Source organism: Protopterus annectens, chromosome 5.part0 (genome assembly GCF_019279795.1).
Source record: "Protopterus annectens isolate FY-2018-M chromosome 5.part0, PAN1.0, whole genome shotgun sequence".
NCBI lineage: Eukaryota > Metazoa > Chordata > Ceratodontiformes > Protopteridae > Protopterus > Protopterus annectens.
Window position 1 is genome coordinate 1615717390 of NC_056735.1, and position 18663 is coordinate 1615736052.

An 18663-nucleotide genomic window follows, 5' to 3' on the forward strand; every position below is an offset into this window, starting at 1 on the left:
TCCATTCATTTGCCAACCTTCCTTCCCAATCCACAGAACAAAGGGGAAGGGATACTGCATTCCTTGGATGTGCACAGACAACTTAGATTCTACTTGGACAGGATTAAACTTCAAAGAAAATCTGAACAAATGCAGGTAGCATTTGCTGCAGGGGCAGAGGGAAAGGCTATTTCAAAACAAACCATTTCTAAATGGATAAGCCATTGCATTCATTTCTGCTATAAGCACCATGGAAAACCTATCCCCCAGGGGGTCAGACCTCACTCCACCAGGGCTGCTTCTACTTCTACAGCCTTTCTCAGAGGCATTCCTACCAGGGACATCCTAGAAGCTGCTACCTGGAGTTCTGTACGTACTTTCACCAAGCATTATCATTTGCCAATTTTCTCTAAATCCAGAGCTGGCTTTGCCACTGCAGTCTTGCAGGGCCTTATAGCTGGCCCTAATGCTATCTAAACTCCTCCTCCCAAACATAGCTTTGGGAATCTACCCAAATGTAATGACTGCAACAGTGAAACACGAAGAACATAGTACAGTTGTGTACACTTACCATAAATGTAGATGTTCTAGTGTATGGACTGTTGCAGTCCTGGTTACCCTCCCTACTGCCCCCTAACTTCTTTTGGCTATACCTCTACTTTTCTTTACTATGCTTAAAAGCCTTTTTGGTGTATTTGCTTTTTTGTTGGAGGTATACCTTTGTGTTTTTATGTTTAATTGCTTCCCATTAGGGGGGCACCTGACATCTGGGGCAAGAAAAAGTGATGTAATGGCGTCGGCTGCATGTTTTATACCCCTGACGACCTGACATCATGGAAGAAGGGACAGCAACCAATGCAGGACCCAAGACTTTGTTAATCAGTCCGACTGAGGGCAACCTGCAAGCAGATTACCCAAATGTAATGACTGCAACAGTGAATAATCTCGAACATCTACATTTATGGTAAGTGTACACAACTGTACTTTTTGCACCAGGGGCAGAGGGCAAGGCCATTTCAAAACACACAATTTCCAAATAGATAGCGCACTGTATCCATTTCTGCTACTAACACCATGGGAAACCAACCCCTCAGGGGGTCAGAACACATTCCACTAGGGCAATGTCTACCTCTACAGCATTCCTCAGGGGAGTCCCTACCAGGGACATTCTGGAAGCTGCTACCTGGAGTTCTGTTCATTCACCAAGTATTACCACCTGCCTGTATTTTCCAAATCCAGGGCGGGTTTTGCAACTGCAGTACTGCAGGGCATACTAGCCGGCCCAAACACTTCTTGACTGCCTCCACTCTTTCTACAGCTTTGGGAATCAACCCAAGTGTGATGACTGCAACAGTGAAACACGAAGAACATAGTACAGTTGTGTACACTTACCATAAATGTAGATATTCGAGTGTATTCATTGTTGCAGTCCTGGTTTCCCTCCCTGCAGCCCCCTGCTCTCTCACTCTCTCTCTCCTGTCTGTGTGTACTACTCACCCCTTGCAGGGGTATTGGTATTTACTTTTTACTGGTGGTGATTTTTTCCACCATAGCTTAGCTCCCTATTGGGGGGCTCCTGATATTTGGGGCAAGAAAAACTGATGTAATGGCATTGGCTGCCTGATGTTTTTTATGTTTCACTGTTGCAGTCATTACATGTGGGTAATCTGCTGGCAGGTTGCCCTCAGTCGGCCTGAATAACAAAGTCTTGGGTCCTGCGTCGGTTGCTGTCTCTTCCATGACATCAGGTCGTCAGGGGTATAAAACATGCCGCTGACACCATTTTAATCAGTCTTTCTTGCCGCGCGGTGCCCGAAGCAGAAGCAGTTCGCAAGTGCCGGTCGGCCGACTCCTGAAATTTTCGTTTTCGAGTTTCAGAACCAAAGTCTTCAAACTAAAGCTAAGTACCCCATTGGGGAAACTTTTTCTTGCTCCTTACCGATGTCAGTAAAAGTTAATAATTGCATTACTTGTGGGAAGCAAATACCTCATAAGGATATTAATTTGTACTGTATTCCTTGCCTAGGCCCTGATCACAACGTGCCTTGCTGTTGGTTTGTGCTAAATTTAACCAACGCAGTATTAAGCGTCGGCATATTTTTGCTTCTAAATATTTGGTTTAAGATTTAACTATCCTGAAATGTCGTTGGTTAGCAATCCGACTACCGGAGTTCACAAAAAATCCAAGGAAAAAGACAGAGACAGACCGTCGAGGTCCAAAACCGATGACGAAGCTTCTCCTAAGCCAGTCGCCGGTTCTCAGTGATGCGCTTTTGCAGCCCCTGATGCCTGCTACTTTTGAGTTGCAGGCCTCTACCAAGACCCATTCAGAGTCCGGTATGCCGCGAGATTCTGCAAGTATTAAACCCGTGGCTCTCTCTCTCTCTCTTGGATGGGTCCGGAGCCGCTGAGCAGGCACCAGCTTCTGAGGGTGTGTTCAGGCCTCAACATTTGTATATTAAACCAATGCTGTTATCAAAAACAAGGTCAAAATCTACTTCTGTGTCTAAACCGACGCTTGAGCCACGTGCTCAGGCCCCTATGCCTAAAAAACAAATGATCTAAATGGCTGAGGATTTAATTACCTTGATCATGAGTTCCCAAACCCCCCCCGCTAAGAGGCCTAGGCAAGGCACTGAATATGAATCTTCAGATCATGTTTCCATTTCTTCTGATTCCGTTTCTGATCAGGAATTTTCTGTTCCACCTTATGAGGACTCTGATGCAGAGGAATCCATCCCTTCTGCTTCTCCTCCTGAGGATTACTCTTTTGGAGAGACTTTCATTCTTTTAAGGGAACATTTTCATTGGGAGAGTCAGGACTTCTCAGAATCCAAAAAGAGGCGTAGGGATTTTCTTCTTCTTCCTCAGCATAGGCCTTTGGCATTACCTCCTGTATGAGATATTGTTGAAGATGTTTTCATGGAATCAAGCATGGCTCCTGATTCCCTGCCTCTGGCTCCTAGTAAGCCAGACAGATATTACAGGGTTCCTGACTCCCACAAATTTCTTTTCAAAAATCCTGCTGCTGACTCTGCAACTATTTCTCAGGGTCCCAGGGGTGTTAAGACTTCTACAGCCAAAAATCCTACCCCTTCAGATAGAGACTCCAGGGCGCTGGATAGATGGAGAAAGAAGGTTTATACGTCTGCAACCTTGGCAATTAGGGCTTTAAACTGCCAGTTTCATATGCTTAAATATCAACAGCATGTTATGGGCTTACTGAAACAGAAAATGATGTTGATTTCTGATTGTGTGGAAAACAAAGAGTTACAGGATTTATTGCATTCAGCAGAACTAGTTGGAAAGCATACTTTGCAATGTGGTTTTGAATACTTGGAGGCCTCTTGCAGGGCCGCCATAACTGGATCTGTGATAAGAAGGCATGCTTGGCTCAAGGAGCAAAATCTGCCTAATCATGTTGAAACTAAATTGTTGGATGCTCCTTTACAGCAGGACAGTCTGTTTGGTAATAAGGCAGAAGAGGTTTTAAAAAAGATGGAAGACAAAGCTAAATCTATGCAAATTGTAAAAGATTTCTTGCAAGTGCAGCCACCCAGGTTCAGTAGACACTGGCCTACTAAGAATTGGTCCTTTCCTGTGTCCAACAGAGCCGCTCAGGGCAAACCCAGATGCTCCAAAGGCTCCAGGTTTCAATCACAAGGATCTTACAGGTCAAAACAATGGGGTGCCTCCACCTCCAAGTCAGGAGGTAACAAAGCACAACCCTACAGTAAACAGTCTCAATGACTTTCCTCTGCCATCTCCAAGCACTTATCTTTTGGCAGCCCCTTTGGGGGGAAAACTAGCACTTCATGCTCAAAATTGGCATTTAATTACCCAGGCAAGTGTGTTTTAAATATTGTATCCCAGGGGTACAGATTTCCTTTCCACACGTTACCAATTCCAAATGGATGGCCAGACCTGCCACCAAATCAGTGGGCAGAGGCCCAGAAACAAGTCATGTCCCTCATGGATATGGGGGTTATTCAACCAGTGCCAGAAAAGGAAAAAGGACAAGAATTTTATTCAAGACTTTTCTTGGTACCCAGAAAAGACAAATCATGGCGTCCAATTCTGGACTTATCCATTCTAAATACGTTCCTGGACATTCCAGAATTCTAAATGTTGACTTTACAACAGCTACTGCCTATGCTAGGCAAGAATGCCTGGTTGGTAACTCTAGACAAAAGAGGCATACCTGCATATCCCAATAAGGGAATCTTGCAGAAGATACCTCCGCTTCAAAGCAGGCTATTTGCGTTACCAATTCTCTGCACTGCCCTTTGGCTTATCTACTGCGCCCAGGGTCTTTACAAAGTGCCTGGCACCAGTAATTGCATTTTGCAGACAAAGAAATATTCAAATTTGTCCATGTCTGGACGATTGTCTCATTCAGGCAGAGGACAAGGACACTCTTCTTCAGCATCTGGCATTTGTAAAGAGGCTTTTAGCATGCCCTAGGGTACACCATAAATGAAAAGAAATCACAACTGGTGCCCTCACAAATAATTACATTCCTGGGTGCAAGCTTGAATACAACTGCCCAGATGGCTTACCTCACGCCAGATAAACAAATTCAATTGACAACATACTTCAAACAAGTGGCAACAAAAACCCAGCTATCTGCAAAACAAATTCTGCAGGCTTTGGGGTTCATGGCATACTGCTTTCTACTAATTCCATATGCGAGACTGCATATGAGGAAACTTCAGTGGTACCTAAAAAGCTTATGGAGTCAACATTGTCACAGCCTGGAAACAATGATTCCTCTCATTCCCTGCCTGCAACAGGAGTTCCTTTGGTGGGCAGAGGCATGTCACCAAAACAAGGGTCTGTCATTCATTCTACCCCTTGCCACCCAAACCCTGACTACAGACGCATCACATATGCTTGGGAGGCCCATCTGGCAGTTAGATGCATTTAGGGCAAATGGACCCCAAACCAAATGCATCTACATATCAACCAGAAAGAAATGCTAGCTGTACAGAATGCTCTGACAGCCGTCAAGGACTTCCTTCATCCAGGACAACTACTGATAAAGACGGACAACACCACGGTTATGTGGTACATAAACAAGCAGGGGGTACCCACTCCTACCCCCTTTGCAGACTAGCCATGGCCTTGTGGAACACAGCCTTGACTTATCAACTACATCTTCAAGCTCAGTTCCTGCCAGGAAAGCAAAATACTCTGGCAGACGACCTAAGCAGAAATCTTATGGACCTGCACAAATGGAAACTGGATCCACAAATCTTCAGCATGTTAACACAAAAATGGGGGAGCCCAGACATTTATCTGTTTGCCTCTCCCCAAAACTATCAGTTGGACAAATTCTGCACAAGAACTCATCACAAAAAAGCATGGAAAGTGGATGCTCTATCCTTCAGCTGGAAGAACCTATCAGTCTATGCCTTCCCCCCTCTGCCTCTACTCTCCAAGGTCTTACTAAAAGTCAGACAGGAAAAACCAAAAATTATTCTGATTGCTCCGTTCTGGCCTTGCCAACACTGATATCCGCTTCTAAGGAATATGTCACACCTTCCTCCGTGGTACTCGCCTCAAACACCTCACCTATTGTCTCAGCAGAACTATCAAATTCTGCACACTCGGCTCCAAACTCTGAATCGTGCAGCATGGCTAATCAACTAATTTCACCAATCATATCTCTCAGTAAAACCTGTGATGGATGTCATTTCGGAGGCCAGAAGGCCTAGTACTAGAAAATCGTATGCTGATAAATGGAAGAGATTCTGTGCTTGGAACCAAGCACAAGGAATAGACACAGCAAAGCCCAATATTCCTCAGATTTTTGCAATGCTTCACAAGGGCATATCTTTTTCTTCAATTAAAATCCATGCCTCTGCCATCTTGGCTCATTACAACACAGAGCCTCCTCTCTTTTCTCATCCCCTGCTAAAGCAGTACCGCAGAGGGGCCAAAAATTTAAGGCCTCCCCAGGAGAGCGCCAACTCCTGCATAGGACCTCAATTTTGTGCTGGAAAAACTCACCCTACCTCCTTTTGAACCAGCAGCTACTGCGGATATAAAATTTCTTTCTTGGAAGACAGCCTTTCTTTTGGCAGTCACTTTGGCTAGAAGGGTTTCAGAACTACAGGCTCTCATGGCATCGAAGCCTTTCATTATCTTTTACCTGGACAGGGTGCCCTCAGGACCAAATCTGTCTTTTATGCCTAAGGTGGTATCCAGTGTGGCTCTTAACCAGACCATTCACCTGCCAACTTTTTTCCCAAATCCGCAGAACAAGGGGGAGCGGATTCTGCATTCATTGGATGTACACAGACAACTAAGATTCTACTTAAACAGGACAAAATCTCTAAGAAAGGCTGAGCAACTACTTGTGGCATTTGCTGCAGGAACAGAGGGGAAGGCTATATCAAAGCAGACTATTTCTAAATGGATTAGCCATTGTATTCGTTTCTGCTACTTGCACCATGGTAAACCTGTGCCCAAGGGGATCAGATCCCATTCTACCAGGGCTGCGTCTACTTCAGCAGCTTTTCTCAGAGGGGTTCCTACCAGAGACATTCTAGAAGCTGCTTCTTGGAGCTCACTTCATACATTCACAAAGCATTACCATTTACCTCTCTTGTCCATATCCAGGGCAAGCTTTGCCACTGCAGTCCTGCAGGGCCTTATAGCTGCTCCTAATGCTGTTTAATTCCGTCCTCCCATCCATAGCTTTGGGATTCTACCCAAATGTAATGTCTGCAACAGTGAAACACGAAGAACATAGTACAGTTGTGTACACTTACCATAAATGTAGATGTTCGAGTGTATTCACTGTTGCAGTCCAGGTTACCCACCCACCAGCCCCATTTCTTTTCTATTATCATACCTCTTCTTTCCTTCACTATGCTCAAAAGCCTTTGTGGTGTATTTGCTTTTAGCTGAAGGTAAATTTTATGTGTTCTAAAGTGCATGTATATATATTTATATATATATATATTTGCTCCCCATTTGGGGGGCACCTGACATCTGGGGAAAGAAAAACTGATTAAAATGGCGTTGGCTGCATGTTTTATACCCCCTGACGACCTGATGTCATGGAAGAGGAGACAGCAACCGACGCAGGACCCAAGACTTTGTTATTCAGGCCGACTGAGGGCAACCTGCCAGCAGATTACCGAAATGTAGTGACTGCAAAGGTGAATACACTCTAACATCTACATTTATGGTAAGTGTACACAACTGTACTTTTTTATACCCCTGACGACCCGACGTCAGACCTGGATCAACAGAAACCCACTCAGAAATACTAAGTCTCTGGTATTCAGGCTGACTGATGACTGCAACAGTGAATACACTCGAACATCTGCATTTATGTTAAGTGTACACAACTGTACTTTTAAGTGACTTGTTTAGAGGCACACAGTAAGCAAATGAGGGTTACATGAATCAAGCCCTGTACCACAGGAACTACAGCTCACAGCCTTAACCCACTGTGCCAACTGCCAGACACTTGTCTGTTAAAATAAAGGAATTTAAGACGTGTAGTAGATATGATTTGAGAGTTTTTAGGTAGGAGAGAAATTACTTCAGCAGGGATAGCTAGTGAGTGGGATAAAATGAGAATGTAGTTTAAAGCCATTGTTTAATGAGATCAAGAGATATGGGAAAGGAGTAATAGAAATAAAGTGCAAACTGGAAAATATGAGAGAAGATGGTATTATGAATGAGTTTAGAAAGGTAGTTAAATATTTTTGGGAACTCTAGAGGCAAAAAAAAAAAAAAAACATTTAGCACAAAGACTTTAGACAACAGGAGGTGGGACAGTTGAAGCCAAACATAGGGGGACTGTGATAAAAAAATAAATATAGCCTGAGAGCCTATAGAAATAAGAGTTGTTTTGGAGATTTTTGAAAATTCATATAAAGCAGAGAAATGGGGAAACCAAGAAAAGGCACAAATGGAAATATTTATGGAAGACTCAGTTATGATAGGTTAGAGGAAGATTATGATAAACAATCAATAGCAAAGGTAAAAGCAGTGGTATGTAGTCGATCAACACAGAAATCTCCAGGGACAGTTGATATTCCTGTAGAAATTTGCTAGTTAGAAGGGAAGAAAATGATAAAAGATCTGGAAGATTTTGCTTAACAATATTTGGGGTGGAGGGCAGGGGAGTAATCAACATATTGGAGGAAATCTGTGGTAGCTGTGTTACAAATGGTTAAAGACAGTTTAGATTTAGTTTTATCTAGAGCCTTTTCAGTTTTAAACTGTAATGTAAAGTGCCCATTTATGTACCAACTAAGGGATTAGAAAAGTTCTTACCAAAGTTGATAGATATGCATCATTGTAGTTTTGTGACAGGAAGACAAAACATTTGAAGCCTTAATAGGACAATGCTGCTGTTTATTGCATACATATACATACATATTACATGCATGGGCAATAATGCCCTTCTAGATCACCAGTAAACCAGAACAGTTATTCCCATAGTAAGTGTCCAGGCTGTTGTTAAAAACATCTAAACTGGTGCTTGTTTTAATGCAATTTGGTAGTCTACTCCATGCCTCTGCTACTTTCCCAGAGAACCAATCGGTACACTTCTCATTCCAATGGAATCTTCTACATAGGTTGTCTGATAATTATCTACTACTTTTGTATAACCATAAACATTCACAGAGGTGGTTGACTCCAAATGCACTTATGTACTCTAATAAAATATCGTCTTTAAATACCTATATGAGACACTGTACAAGTTCAGATATTTTAGTCTTTCATAATAACCCACATTTTTACATCCATGTGAAATGTGATATATTTCTGCTGTACTCCTTCCAATTTACTTATGCTCATTTTCTTATATGGTTTCCATGTTGTTATTCCATACCTAGCTGGTCTAATGTAGCTAACAAACAGTGATTTCATAATTTCTGATTTACTAGACTTTATATGTGTTTTTATGCAACTTATTAACCAATTGGTTGGTATGATTAGAAAAACTCAAAATTGGATCTACCCATATATCCAGGTCTTTAAGTGAACCTACAGTTTCAATCATTGTGTGCTGTATTAAATATTCACCTTTCAGTCTATGTCTTCAAAATCTTATATGCTTAGTTCTTGATGTATTTATCGTCAACTTATCCCCCTGTGCCTTAATAGTCAATTTAGTCAAGTTTTTTTGTAGACATGCCATATCTGTAATGCATGTAATCAGTTTATGCATCTTTAAGTCATTTGCATACGGTCTGTAGAACTCCTCAGATGGAAAAGCTAGAACTGAAAGATGCAATCTAAACAGGCATGGGCCTTGTACAGAGCCCTGTGGGGGGCACCCTGACTGTAACATAGAATTGAATGTCACCTGTCCAATTGCTGTATTATATTTGCCATGTCCTATTTGTAAGCCATACATTTATGTATGTTATCAAGAGTGCATCAGTATCTAGTTCTAATTTATAGATCAGTGTTTTGTGTATGACCCTGTCAAATGCTGAAGTTAAATCTGTATAAATAACATCACATACTTTTACATTTACCACTATCATATTGTTATAGAACATCATGATACAGTTGCTTAAAGATCTGTTTTCAACATCTGCTGTTGATATGGGGTTTTCAAGTCCCAGTTTTGCCAATTCTGACAGTAATTTATTCAATATAACCTTCTCCATTATTTTTTCATAACATGAAAGTAATGTATGGGTCTGTGTGACTCCAGGTTTGGCCTGTTTTCCTTTCCCTTATAGATAGGTTTAACAAGTGCATGTCTCCAGTCTTGAGGAATCACCCCAAATTTAAATAACCTGGAGAATAACAGATATAATGGTACAGTAAATTCATGATGAAGTGTTCACAGATCATTATTACTAATTCTGTCTCCTCCTTGTGCTCTCTTTGGGTCCAGTTTGAATAGTTCTTCTTCAATGTAATCTAATTTGATTTCCCTAGTGAGGTTGCCTGAGTTACTAGGGCACTTTATCACCCCATTTGTGGAGCTAAAACTGCTTTGCATAAGAGTTTGAAAGTATTATCTGTAATATGTTGTGTCTGAGAATGCATTTTAGAATTTACACACGATTTATCAATTTATATGTCTTTGCTACTACCAAATCTTAGGTATTTATAAAATGATGTCCTGTTTTGCTCACTATTTTATGTAAATTTATTTCAGATATTTCTTGATCTTGTCTGACAGTGTTTAATTTGTCTGTCCAGCTTATTTATGTCAGTTTTCAAAGTCATAGTTTGATCGCTTTTCCATTTCTTACCTTTTTTGTGTCTCATCTTAATCACGTGTCTTGGTCTTATGGAAATATATCTTCCTGACATCGTGTGCTTAGATCCTGCTGAATTTTTTTCATTTTTTTTTCTGTTCAGTTTGTCTTTCAAAACTTGCTACACTCCTTCTGCAGTTTTTCCTTTAAATGCATCATTCCATTTAGTTTTACCTAGTGATTGTTTTGCTTCCATATAATCTGATATTAATCTGGTTTAGATTTCAGTTTGACAGAATTATCCAGCAGTAATTTAACTTTTATAACCTCGTGATCATTGCACATCAGTGGTAGTAAAACCTGACATGAAGTAATAGTAATTTCTTTAGGAACACAAACAATGTGTAGTATGTTCTGTTCCCTGATATTTTTATTTTGTTGATGTTGGTTGTTGGTGTGTCTTGAAGCAAAAAGTATTTAGAGTCAACTGAGGTTTTATGACCTGATCAATGGTAGCATTTGCATTCTCTGATAGTATAACATGGTTACTAACCACAAACAAACAGTGCAGCATTGAAAAAAACTAAGAAATGAATACAATTAAAGCAACTAACCAGGTATTTCCACACCAATGATTAAAATTAAATACTGTTTAATATATAACAAACAAAACATGACGATAATATTGAGCACTTTTGTCCTGCCACAGTTGGGGCTTCTTCAGAATGAACAACCATGCAATTATGCAAGGAGATATTTGCATAAATATTTCTATACCACTATGAAATTTTAAAAATGTTCCCATAGACAAGAGGCATACGTTGGAGATGTGATGGTTCAGATGATGTTCTTGGTAGCATATATTTATGAAATGTATGGAGCTGATTCAGTGTAAAAATTAATTAAGCAATATGCTGAGGGTCATGTATGGAGGAAAATTTAACCTCGGAATAAAAATGTTCTTGCTGAGTTGGTGTAAAATAATATGTACTAAAGAGGTAAAACTGCTATCTTTAGTTTTGATACTGGCTAAAAAAGCCATAATCAAAGAATGGAAAACCAATGTCATGCCATCCTTATAAGAGGTACCAAAGATGATTAAAGATATTACTTGGAAAAGAGAACTTTTAGAGATTAGAAACAGAATTCCTTAATAAAAATGAACTGTATTGGGTTCTTTAATAGAAGTTGGGCTTGAAGAGTGCATTGGCGTGGAATAAACCACTCAAGATATAGATCTGTTTACTAAAGTAGAGTGTAATACAAGGTATGAAATCACTGGACCATTTATTAAGCTTTGTAATATGTGCTAGTAGCACAATGGGCCAGATTCCAAAAGAGTTGATGTTAAAGCAAGTCTGCCATGATTCCAAAAGACTTGGTGTCAGTATAAGGCCTATCTTTAAACAGACTTGCACCATGGGCCAGATTTCAAAGATCACCTGTCAGAGAACAAGTCTTCTGGAGTTTAGCCCAGTATGGTCACTAGTTAATTCCTGATGTCAGATTAGATTGTAAATAGTTATATTGTGTGCTAGTGGTTTTTTTAAATGAGTAATGTAAAATCTAAGTGGACTTCAGTACTAGATAGTATAGTTGTTTGAGATATGTAGAATTACAGGTGAAACAATATCAGGTTACTGAAAGTTAAAAGTAAGCAATGTTTTTCTTTCAAGGGTTTAGTGTATTGATATTATATAAACATATAATTATAAAATGGTTGTGCCAATAATCAGTGCTGAAATAACTAATGTACCATGTGTGGGAATTGCCCAGTTTGTAAAAAAATAAAATGACGGGTGTAATATAGTTTTGCTCTTTAAAAAAAAAAAAAAAAAAAAGCACTAAGATGTCACTTCTCAAGCTGAAAAAATATATATCCTAGTAAGGAGTGTATCCATGACTAACTTGACCTGCGATGTTGATTGACACTATTCTACAATAAAGTTTTAGTATGCCTTTATTCAGTCTGTAGACATATTGAGGGGTGACACATTTTTAGAAAATAGATCCTAGTTCGTTGCACTCGAGATCTGTGCTTCTGCCTTCTCTGCAATCGTGTACAAAGCTGCTAGATTCCACTGATTTCTGATATGCTGTGTGTTATCTTTGTACTGCTCTTTGTGAGATAATCAAACAGGATTATGTGGTGTTTCATCCTTTGATGATGGTGTTTAGTTTTGTCTTGTTCAGTAGCTATTTTGTTTAAGTGTCCTTCTTTATGGGTTCTAGAGAAACAAAAGTAAATTTTGCTAAGGTAGAAGTCTTGGTTAGGAATGTTTTCTGCCTGTAAAATCTTCTGACCCCCAGCTAGTCTTAGATAGCAGCCTAGTTGATAGGGGTTATTGGCAGACAGCAAAATGCATCATCTCGATGTAATCATTGATAGGAATCTCACTTTTGAGAGAGATTATCATAATCTTAACATGATTCATTTTTTACAAATTTGAAATCTTGTTGAGATGACCCATCCAGTAAATGTTGTTTCAGTACTGACTCAGACCCTGGTTAATTAACAGTTGCACTACTGAAACATGTTGTACTCTGAATTATTTTGGGGTGGTTACTGTTCACCTAGTGCTGAATTTATTTTTGTGTCTTCTGTTAGACCTGTCCATCTACAAGCGTATTATGTTCATGTGCCAAATTCTACACTGCCTGGCTATATTGTGGTTCATCAACTTTATATCACTTTTTTTTAACTTAATTTGAAGTATTTAAAAATAAAATCTTACCAGCATTTAGTTTTTTTTTTGGCAGAAGCCAAAATCTACATTGTATTCCTATTTTCTGTAGCCAGCACATCTCACCCCTCACCAGTCTTCTGTGCCTTGCTTTGCAGTAATTGCAAGCTGTTACGAGTATTACATTGATTCATATTGCAGTGAATTCACTGCAACTTAATCTGCCTACCACTGTTTCTAGTGAGTAATGCTTGCTTATAGCCAGATTAAACTTTTGTTTCTGCAATTTTGGTAGATATGCCATCTTGATCTTCTGCTGTCATTTATTTTGATGTGACCCTCTTACTGTGTCGTCTTAGTGGTCTGCTTACAAATGATGCATTTCTTACTGTTCAGTGCAGCACGTCCCTAATTTCTCTAATCTGTCTATATAGCTGAACCCCAATGCCCTACTTGTCATCTTGGTTTGCTTTTTTATGCACCTGTTCACCAGACCAGTCTCTTTCTCCTTGTATGGCATATGGAAGTGGTCACACTTTTGTCTTTGTTCTCATTCACTTTCTGTACAAGTAGAAAGTATTGAATCCTTTTTCCTTGCGTCAGTCTCCCTTACAGTGCTTAAAAGAATCCTGTGAGCTCTAGCAGTTGCCTTTTCACTCTGTTCCTGACTATTCCTGCAAGCCATGATTACTGGCTCTTTGTTAACTGTCTTGTGGTTCTTGGTCCCCATGATATTTCACCCCAGTGCTTTCAGACATTAGCCCCCAGGTGATGTACCACCTCAGAACTGTCATTCCCACAGCGCAGATAAGTTGAAACACAGTTGCTGTTTGTTTGTCCATTTACCTAACTTTCTGGTATCTCCCTTTAAACTGTTTATACTATCCTATCATGCCTTCCCAGTCATTGTGCCATTTGCAGAGAAGTTAACCATATTTTTCCATTTTTAAGCATCAAACGCAAGCTCAATTTCTTACTTGTACACCTTTCCCTTCCCTTCCTCCTGTATGTGGGAGATTAGTAGAAGTTCTCAGGGTTCATTTGGAAACTGCTTGACACAGTTATTTTATTTTTGTAGCTCTTCCAATGGGAATTTTCCACTCTACCATGTACAGTTCTGACTACTAATGCAGTCCTTCACGTTAGTCTTAAAAGCTCTTTTCTTTTTCCAGCAGGCATTCACTAAGATTTTTTTAACAGTAAAATTGGGGTCTTGTATATTTTTGCAGATTTTTGTGTGTATAGCCATTGCTTGCATTTAAATATGTATGTTCTGTACTGCATCTTGATTAGAAAGACTTGATCAAGTGAAAATTAGAAGCATGCACATGTAAAACTCACACCAATAATCTTTTAGTTGCATTTTGAATTCAGGCATGCTATGTGAAAGTGAAAATTTACATGAAAGGATTATTTTGTTTGATAAAGCATTGCCATAACTAATGAGTTTTATAACATTTTTGTCTTTCTAGATCAACTGTCAGTATCACAAGAAGAAAAATCAGTATTAAGTTTAGATGTTGAATCTGTTATCACCTTCTTTTGCAAATCCCGAAACATTACATACAATCAGGGTCTCAGATGGACAGACCTGCTTAAGCCATTTTTGGTGCTTCGGCTACAACGCAGTGACCTCTACAACTGTTTTTATGCTGTCATGAATAAGTATATCCCCAGGTAAATGTAAATCTTTATATAGTGGTTTTTGTTGTGGATTATTTTCAAGTCTAGTCCATTAATAGTATGGTTGAGCTCATAAATCTTGTTTTCTCGCTTCTGTAACAGTATAGTGACTCATTTACAGAGTACCTGAAAAGCTTGCATTTTTAGGAAATGAAAACATTCAGGTACTCTAACCTTCCTCGGATCCCTACATATCTGCTGATTTTTTCCAGCAGGTACCTACTGTTAATTTGGAGCCTTAGTTGGCCTTGCAACATCCTTTTCAGATTCGAAGTAAGCTGAAGTTTTTCTTTCCCGTTCTTACCACTCTTAAAGGTAAGATGAATTCCTATGATCCTCACTGTGATTAATCAGGTTTTGACAATAAAACCACTGTGCTTTTTCCATCTATATGGACAGAATTGCTTCATAAATGTTCTCTGCCATTTTTACAGCTATCATCTCTGGACCAGTAACTCCCTATGTCTTCCAGCAGATGTCTCAAAATAAATGTGCTTATACAAGATGGTCATCTTCGTAGGACATCCATGCTATGTTATTTAGCTTGGTGTGACACACATTTTACAGGTGTGTGATCTTTGTAACAAATTTAAGGCGATCTGCAGGCATGGGTTTGAAGTTATAGATGCCACATTACTTAAAGAAAATTGTAAAACCTGGCTAGTGGATAACATTTTAGTAAATGGTAAATCTAGTGAGGTGGCAAAGGTATTCTGAAGGGGGGAAAGAATTTGAAACTAAGACAATCCCCTTCCACAAACAGCAGGATACAAAGTGAAATAGAGAGAGGCAGGCAGACAGAGACAGGCAGAAAGGTAAATCTTCTTTGCTTCTAAAATGACTGCAAAGGGTATTGGCTTAAAAGTTAAATATCTAACTTCATGAGTTGATAGGCCTTTGTCCACTCCTGCTTTGTGATCAAAGCTTGTGATATTATGTGGGAACTACCAGTGAAGGTTGTATAAACAAAGGGTACCTTTGTGAGTGTAAGCTTTGCTCCATATAAAATGCATAAAGTGGGTTGCCTTTGCAGGAACCATAGGCAGCTACCACACAGTTTGCTTTAATAATTCATAGGTAGGCTCATACTAGGCTATCTGCCCTAAGGCATTTACAAGCCTAGCCAGAGTGTGTTTGTCTTTCGCCACCCTCTGAACTGATTTTACTGTGCCCTTTTTAAGGTTAGTTTACTGTGCCTCTGTCTAGTAGTGACACCAAAGTAATCCCCGGAGTAAACCTACGATCTCCCATCCACTCGTCAAGATTCCTCTTGAAGAGAGTCAGTGAGGGGCTCTGCCTAACATGGACTGGGATTCTATTCCAGAGCGAAGGGAGCCTCTGGGTTATGAATCTGTCCCTCCAGCATGTCCTATTTATTTCTGTGCGGAGGTTCAAGTCCCTCGAGCGCGTAGCTCTAAGGGATTTGGATTTTCTGATGTGGAGCATGCTCATTAATTCCGGGTTGGACATGGCTTTATACGTCAGGCATAGATCGCCTCTAAGTAGGCGGTATGCAACTGAGTAGAGCTGGAGTTTCTTTAACCGAGCAGCATATGGCATCTGTTTGAGTCCCATGATCCTCTTTGTGAGGTACTTTTGGGGTCTTTCTAATTGCTGCAGGTGTTGGGTAAGGTACATCCCAAATGGGGCATTGTATTCAATTATGGGCCTGATGAGGGATGATTAAAGGGGCACAATGACCTCCCTTGATCTAGATGTGAATCCTTTCATGATAAGGTGGGCTATATAGAAGGTCTTTCTAACCACTTTGGCAATGTGGTTGTCAAAGGAGAGATTACTGTCAACTTGGGTCCCCAGGTCCCTAATTACTTCTTCCGTACTTAATGGATTCCCGCCTATGTGGTAATTTGAGGGCATTTGGTTTTTGCCAAAGGGTATGACTATACACTTTTTAGCGTTTAGCTTTAGGCCATGGCTCAGACACCAGTTATCTGTCTCTATGAGACCCTTTTGGAGGATGCTTGTGTCAGCTGGAGAGTCAATTATGGCGCCCAGTTTGCAGTCATCTACGAACTTGGTCAGCCACAGTCCTCCCGTGTTAGCCTGAACCTCAGAAAAATATATACCGAACAAGAGAGGTCCCAGGACTGAGCCTTGTGGGACGCCACTTGTAAGTGGTTTAGAGTCTGACATGGCTTCAGCAATTCTGACTATGTGGGTTCTGTCCTTGAGCCAGTTTTCAACCCATCTTTTGACATAGGGGTTTAAATTTAAGCTGGAGAGCTTATCTATGATGCCCGAGTGCGGTATTGTGTCGAAGGCTTTTGCGAGGTCCAGGTAGGCTGTGTGGACTACCTTCCCCTCATCAATGGCCTTGGTGACTGTTTCAAAGAAATCAACCAGGTTTAAGAGGCAGGATCTGCCCTTAACAAAGCTGAATTGGGTAGGATCCAGTGTCTGTAGGTCCCCAATGTCTTTGTTTATGAGTTCCGTGATGATCCTCTCCATAGCTTTGCAGACCAGGCTAGTCAGGCTTATGGGACGATAGTTTCCAGGGTCCGTAGAGGCACCACCTTTGTGGAGTGGGACCACTGTTGCTGTACGCCATTCTTTGGGTACATATCCTGTAGTAAGGCTGAGATTGAACAGCAGCTTTATGTGGGGGTTTAGCTCTTCTTGGAGTTCATGTAGGACGCAGCCTGGGACACCGTCTGGTCCCATTGATGCTGTGTTTTTTGCTTTGGAGAGGGTGGCTCTCACTTGAGCATCTGAGATGTCAGGATGGCAGCACTCTGCTGGGATAGATATTTGCTCTTTGGGGGGGGGGGGAGTTTGCACTGAACCTGTCTGCCAGGATGTTGGCAATGTCTGTGGGTTCAGTGTATTTTTTGTCATTTTGGACCAACTCTGGGCATATCTGGGAGTTGCCACCCAGGTTCCTAACATAACTAAAGAAGGCCTTGTGATTATCTTTAGTGTCCTGTGCAATTTTTCTCTCGAAGCTGGCCTTGGATGATTTTATGAGGGATCGTAGTTTTTTGCTAGTACTGATCAGAGATGCCTTCCCTTTTAGGGATTTTGCTCTGTCATGTAGTAGCTTCCTCCTTCTGTTGTACAGCTTGTTTATGGCTGGGGTCCACCAGGCAGGACACCTGCCTTTGTAAGATTGGGTCTTGGTTTTGTTTGGGATAGCATGATCCATGCATTCCTGAAGGTGTCCATAGAATGCGCTTATAAAGGATTCTGCAGTTTGAGCCGTAGTTTCCACTGGCCTGGGGCCTTGAAGGATTCCACCTCGGTTTTGAGAAGTGTGAAGTTAGCTTTTGAGACGTTTTTCACTGTGGTTTTCTGGACTGTGGGTGGGATCGGTATGTGGATATCCAGTGAGATTAATTTATGGTCCGATCTTACCAATGAGGGAAATACCTCTGGTATGGAGCATAGAGTCCCCATGTTGGTGATGACCAGGTCCAGTATGTTATCCCCTCTTGTGGAGGTGGTGACTAGTTGTTCCATAGCATTTGAGTTTATAAATTCTGGGAACCTTTGGGCTAGGGTGTTGGGGCTTGAGTAATGCTCCCAGTCAATGTTTGGGTAGTTGAAGTCACCCAATATAATGGTGTTTGGAGAGACCTTCATATTCTCCAGTGTTCTCAGGAAGGCCGAGTGGGATTCCTGATTTTGGGAGGGCGGTCTGTCGCATGCTACAAACTGAAAGGCAGTTTTGCCCACTGTTAGCTGCACATGGATGGTCTTCGATGCTTCGTGCAATGCCACTAACCTGGAGGTGTGGGTATCTTTGACGAATATGGATACTCCCCCTCCTTTTGTGGTTTGGTCCGAGTTTTGGGGCCGAAAAGTATGATATGAGGTATAACCTGGTAGTGCTGGGGTGCTCTTGGGAGCCTTGAACCAGGTTTCTGTCACTGCACAGATATCTATGTTCTCCATACTGAGGAGGGCTTCGAGTGCGTGCATCTTGAGGTTTAGACTTTTGGCGTTGAGCAGCATTACCCTTAGTTTCTTTTTCCTTGTGTTGTCTATGGAGGTGGGTTTGTCTTTTGAGCCTTGCCTAAAAAAGGCACTATGGGGGTGGCAAGAGCCTTTGCCAATATCCGAAAGCCCAGGGGTGACAGGTGCAAGCTGTCCCTAGTGAAGCAACGTGG

At 41.0% G+C, this 18663-nt stretch overlaps 1 protein-coding gene across 3 annotated transcripts in view; it reads left to right on the forward strand.

Annotated features, from left to right (window-relative positions):
* Positions 1-18663, forward strand: part of TBC1D23 (TBC1 domain family member 23) — a 1834851-nt gene that overhangs the window by 626030 nt on the left and 1190158 nt on the right. For all 3 annotated transcript variants that reach the window (XM_044071377.1, XM_044071378.1, XM_044071379.1), the window contains exon 4: positions 14326-14530. In XM_044071377.1, the coding sequence (XP_043927312.1) occupies positions 14326-14530 (205 nt within the window). The remainder of the gene's footprint in view (positions 1-14325; positions 14531-18663) is intronic.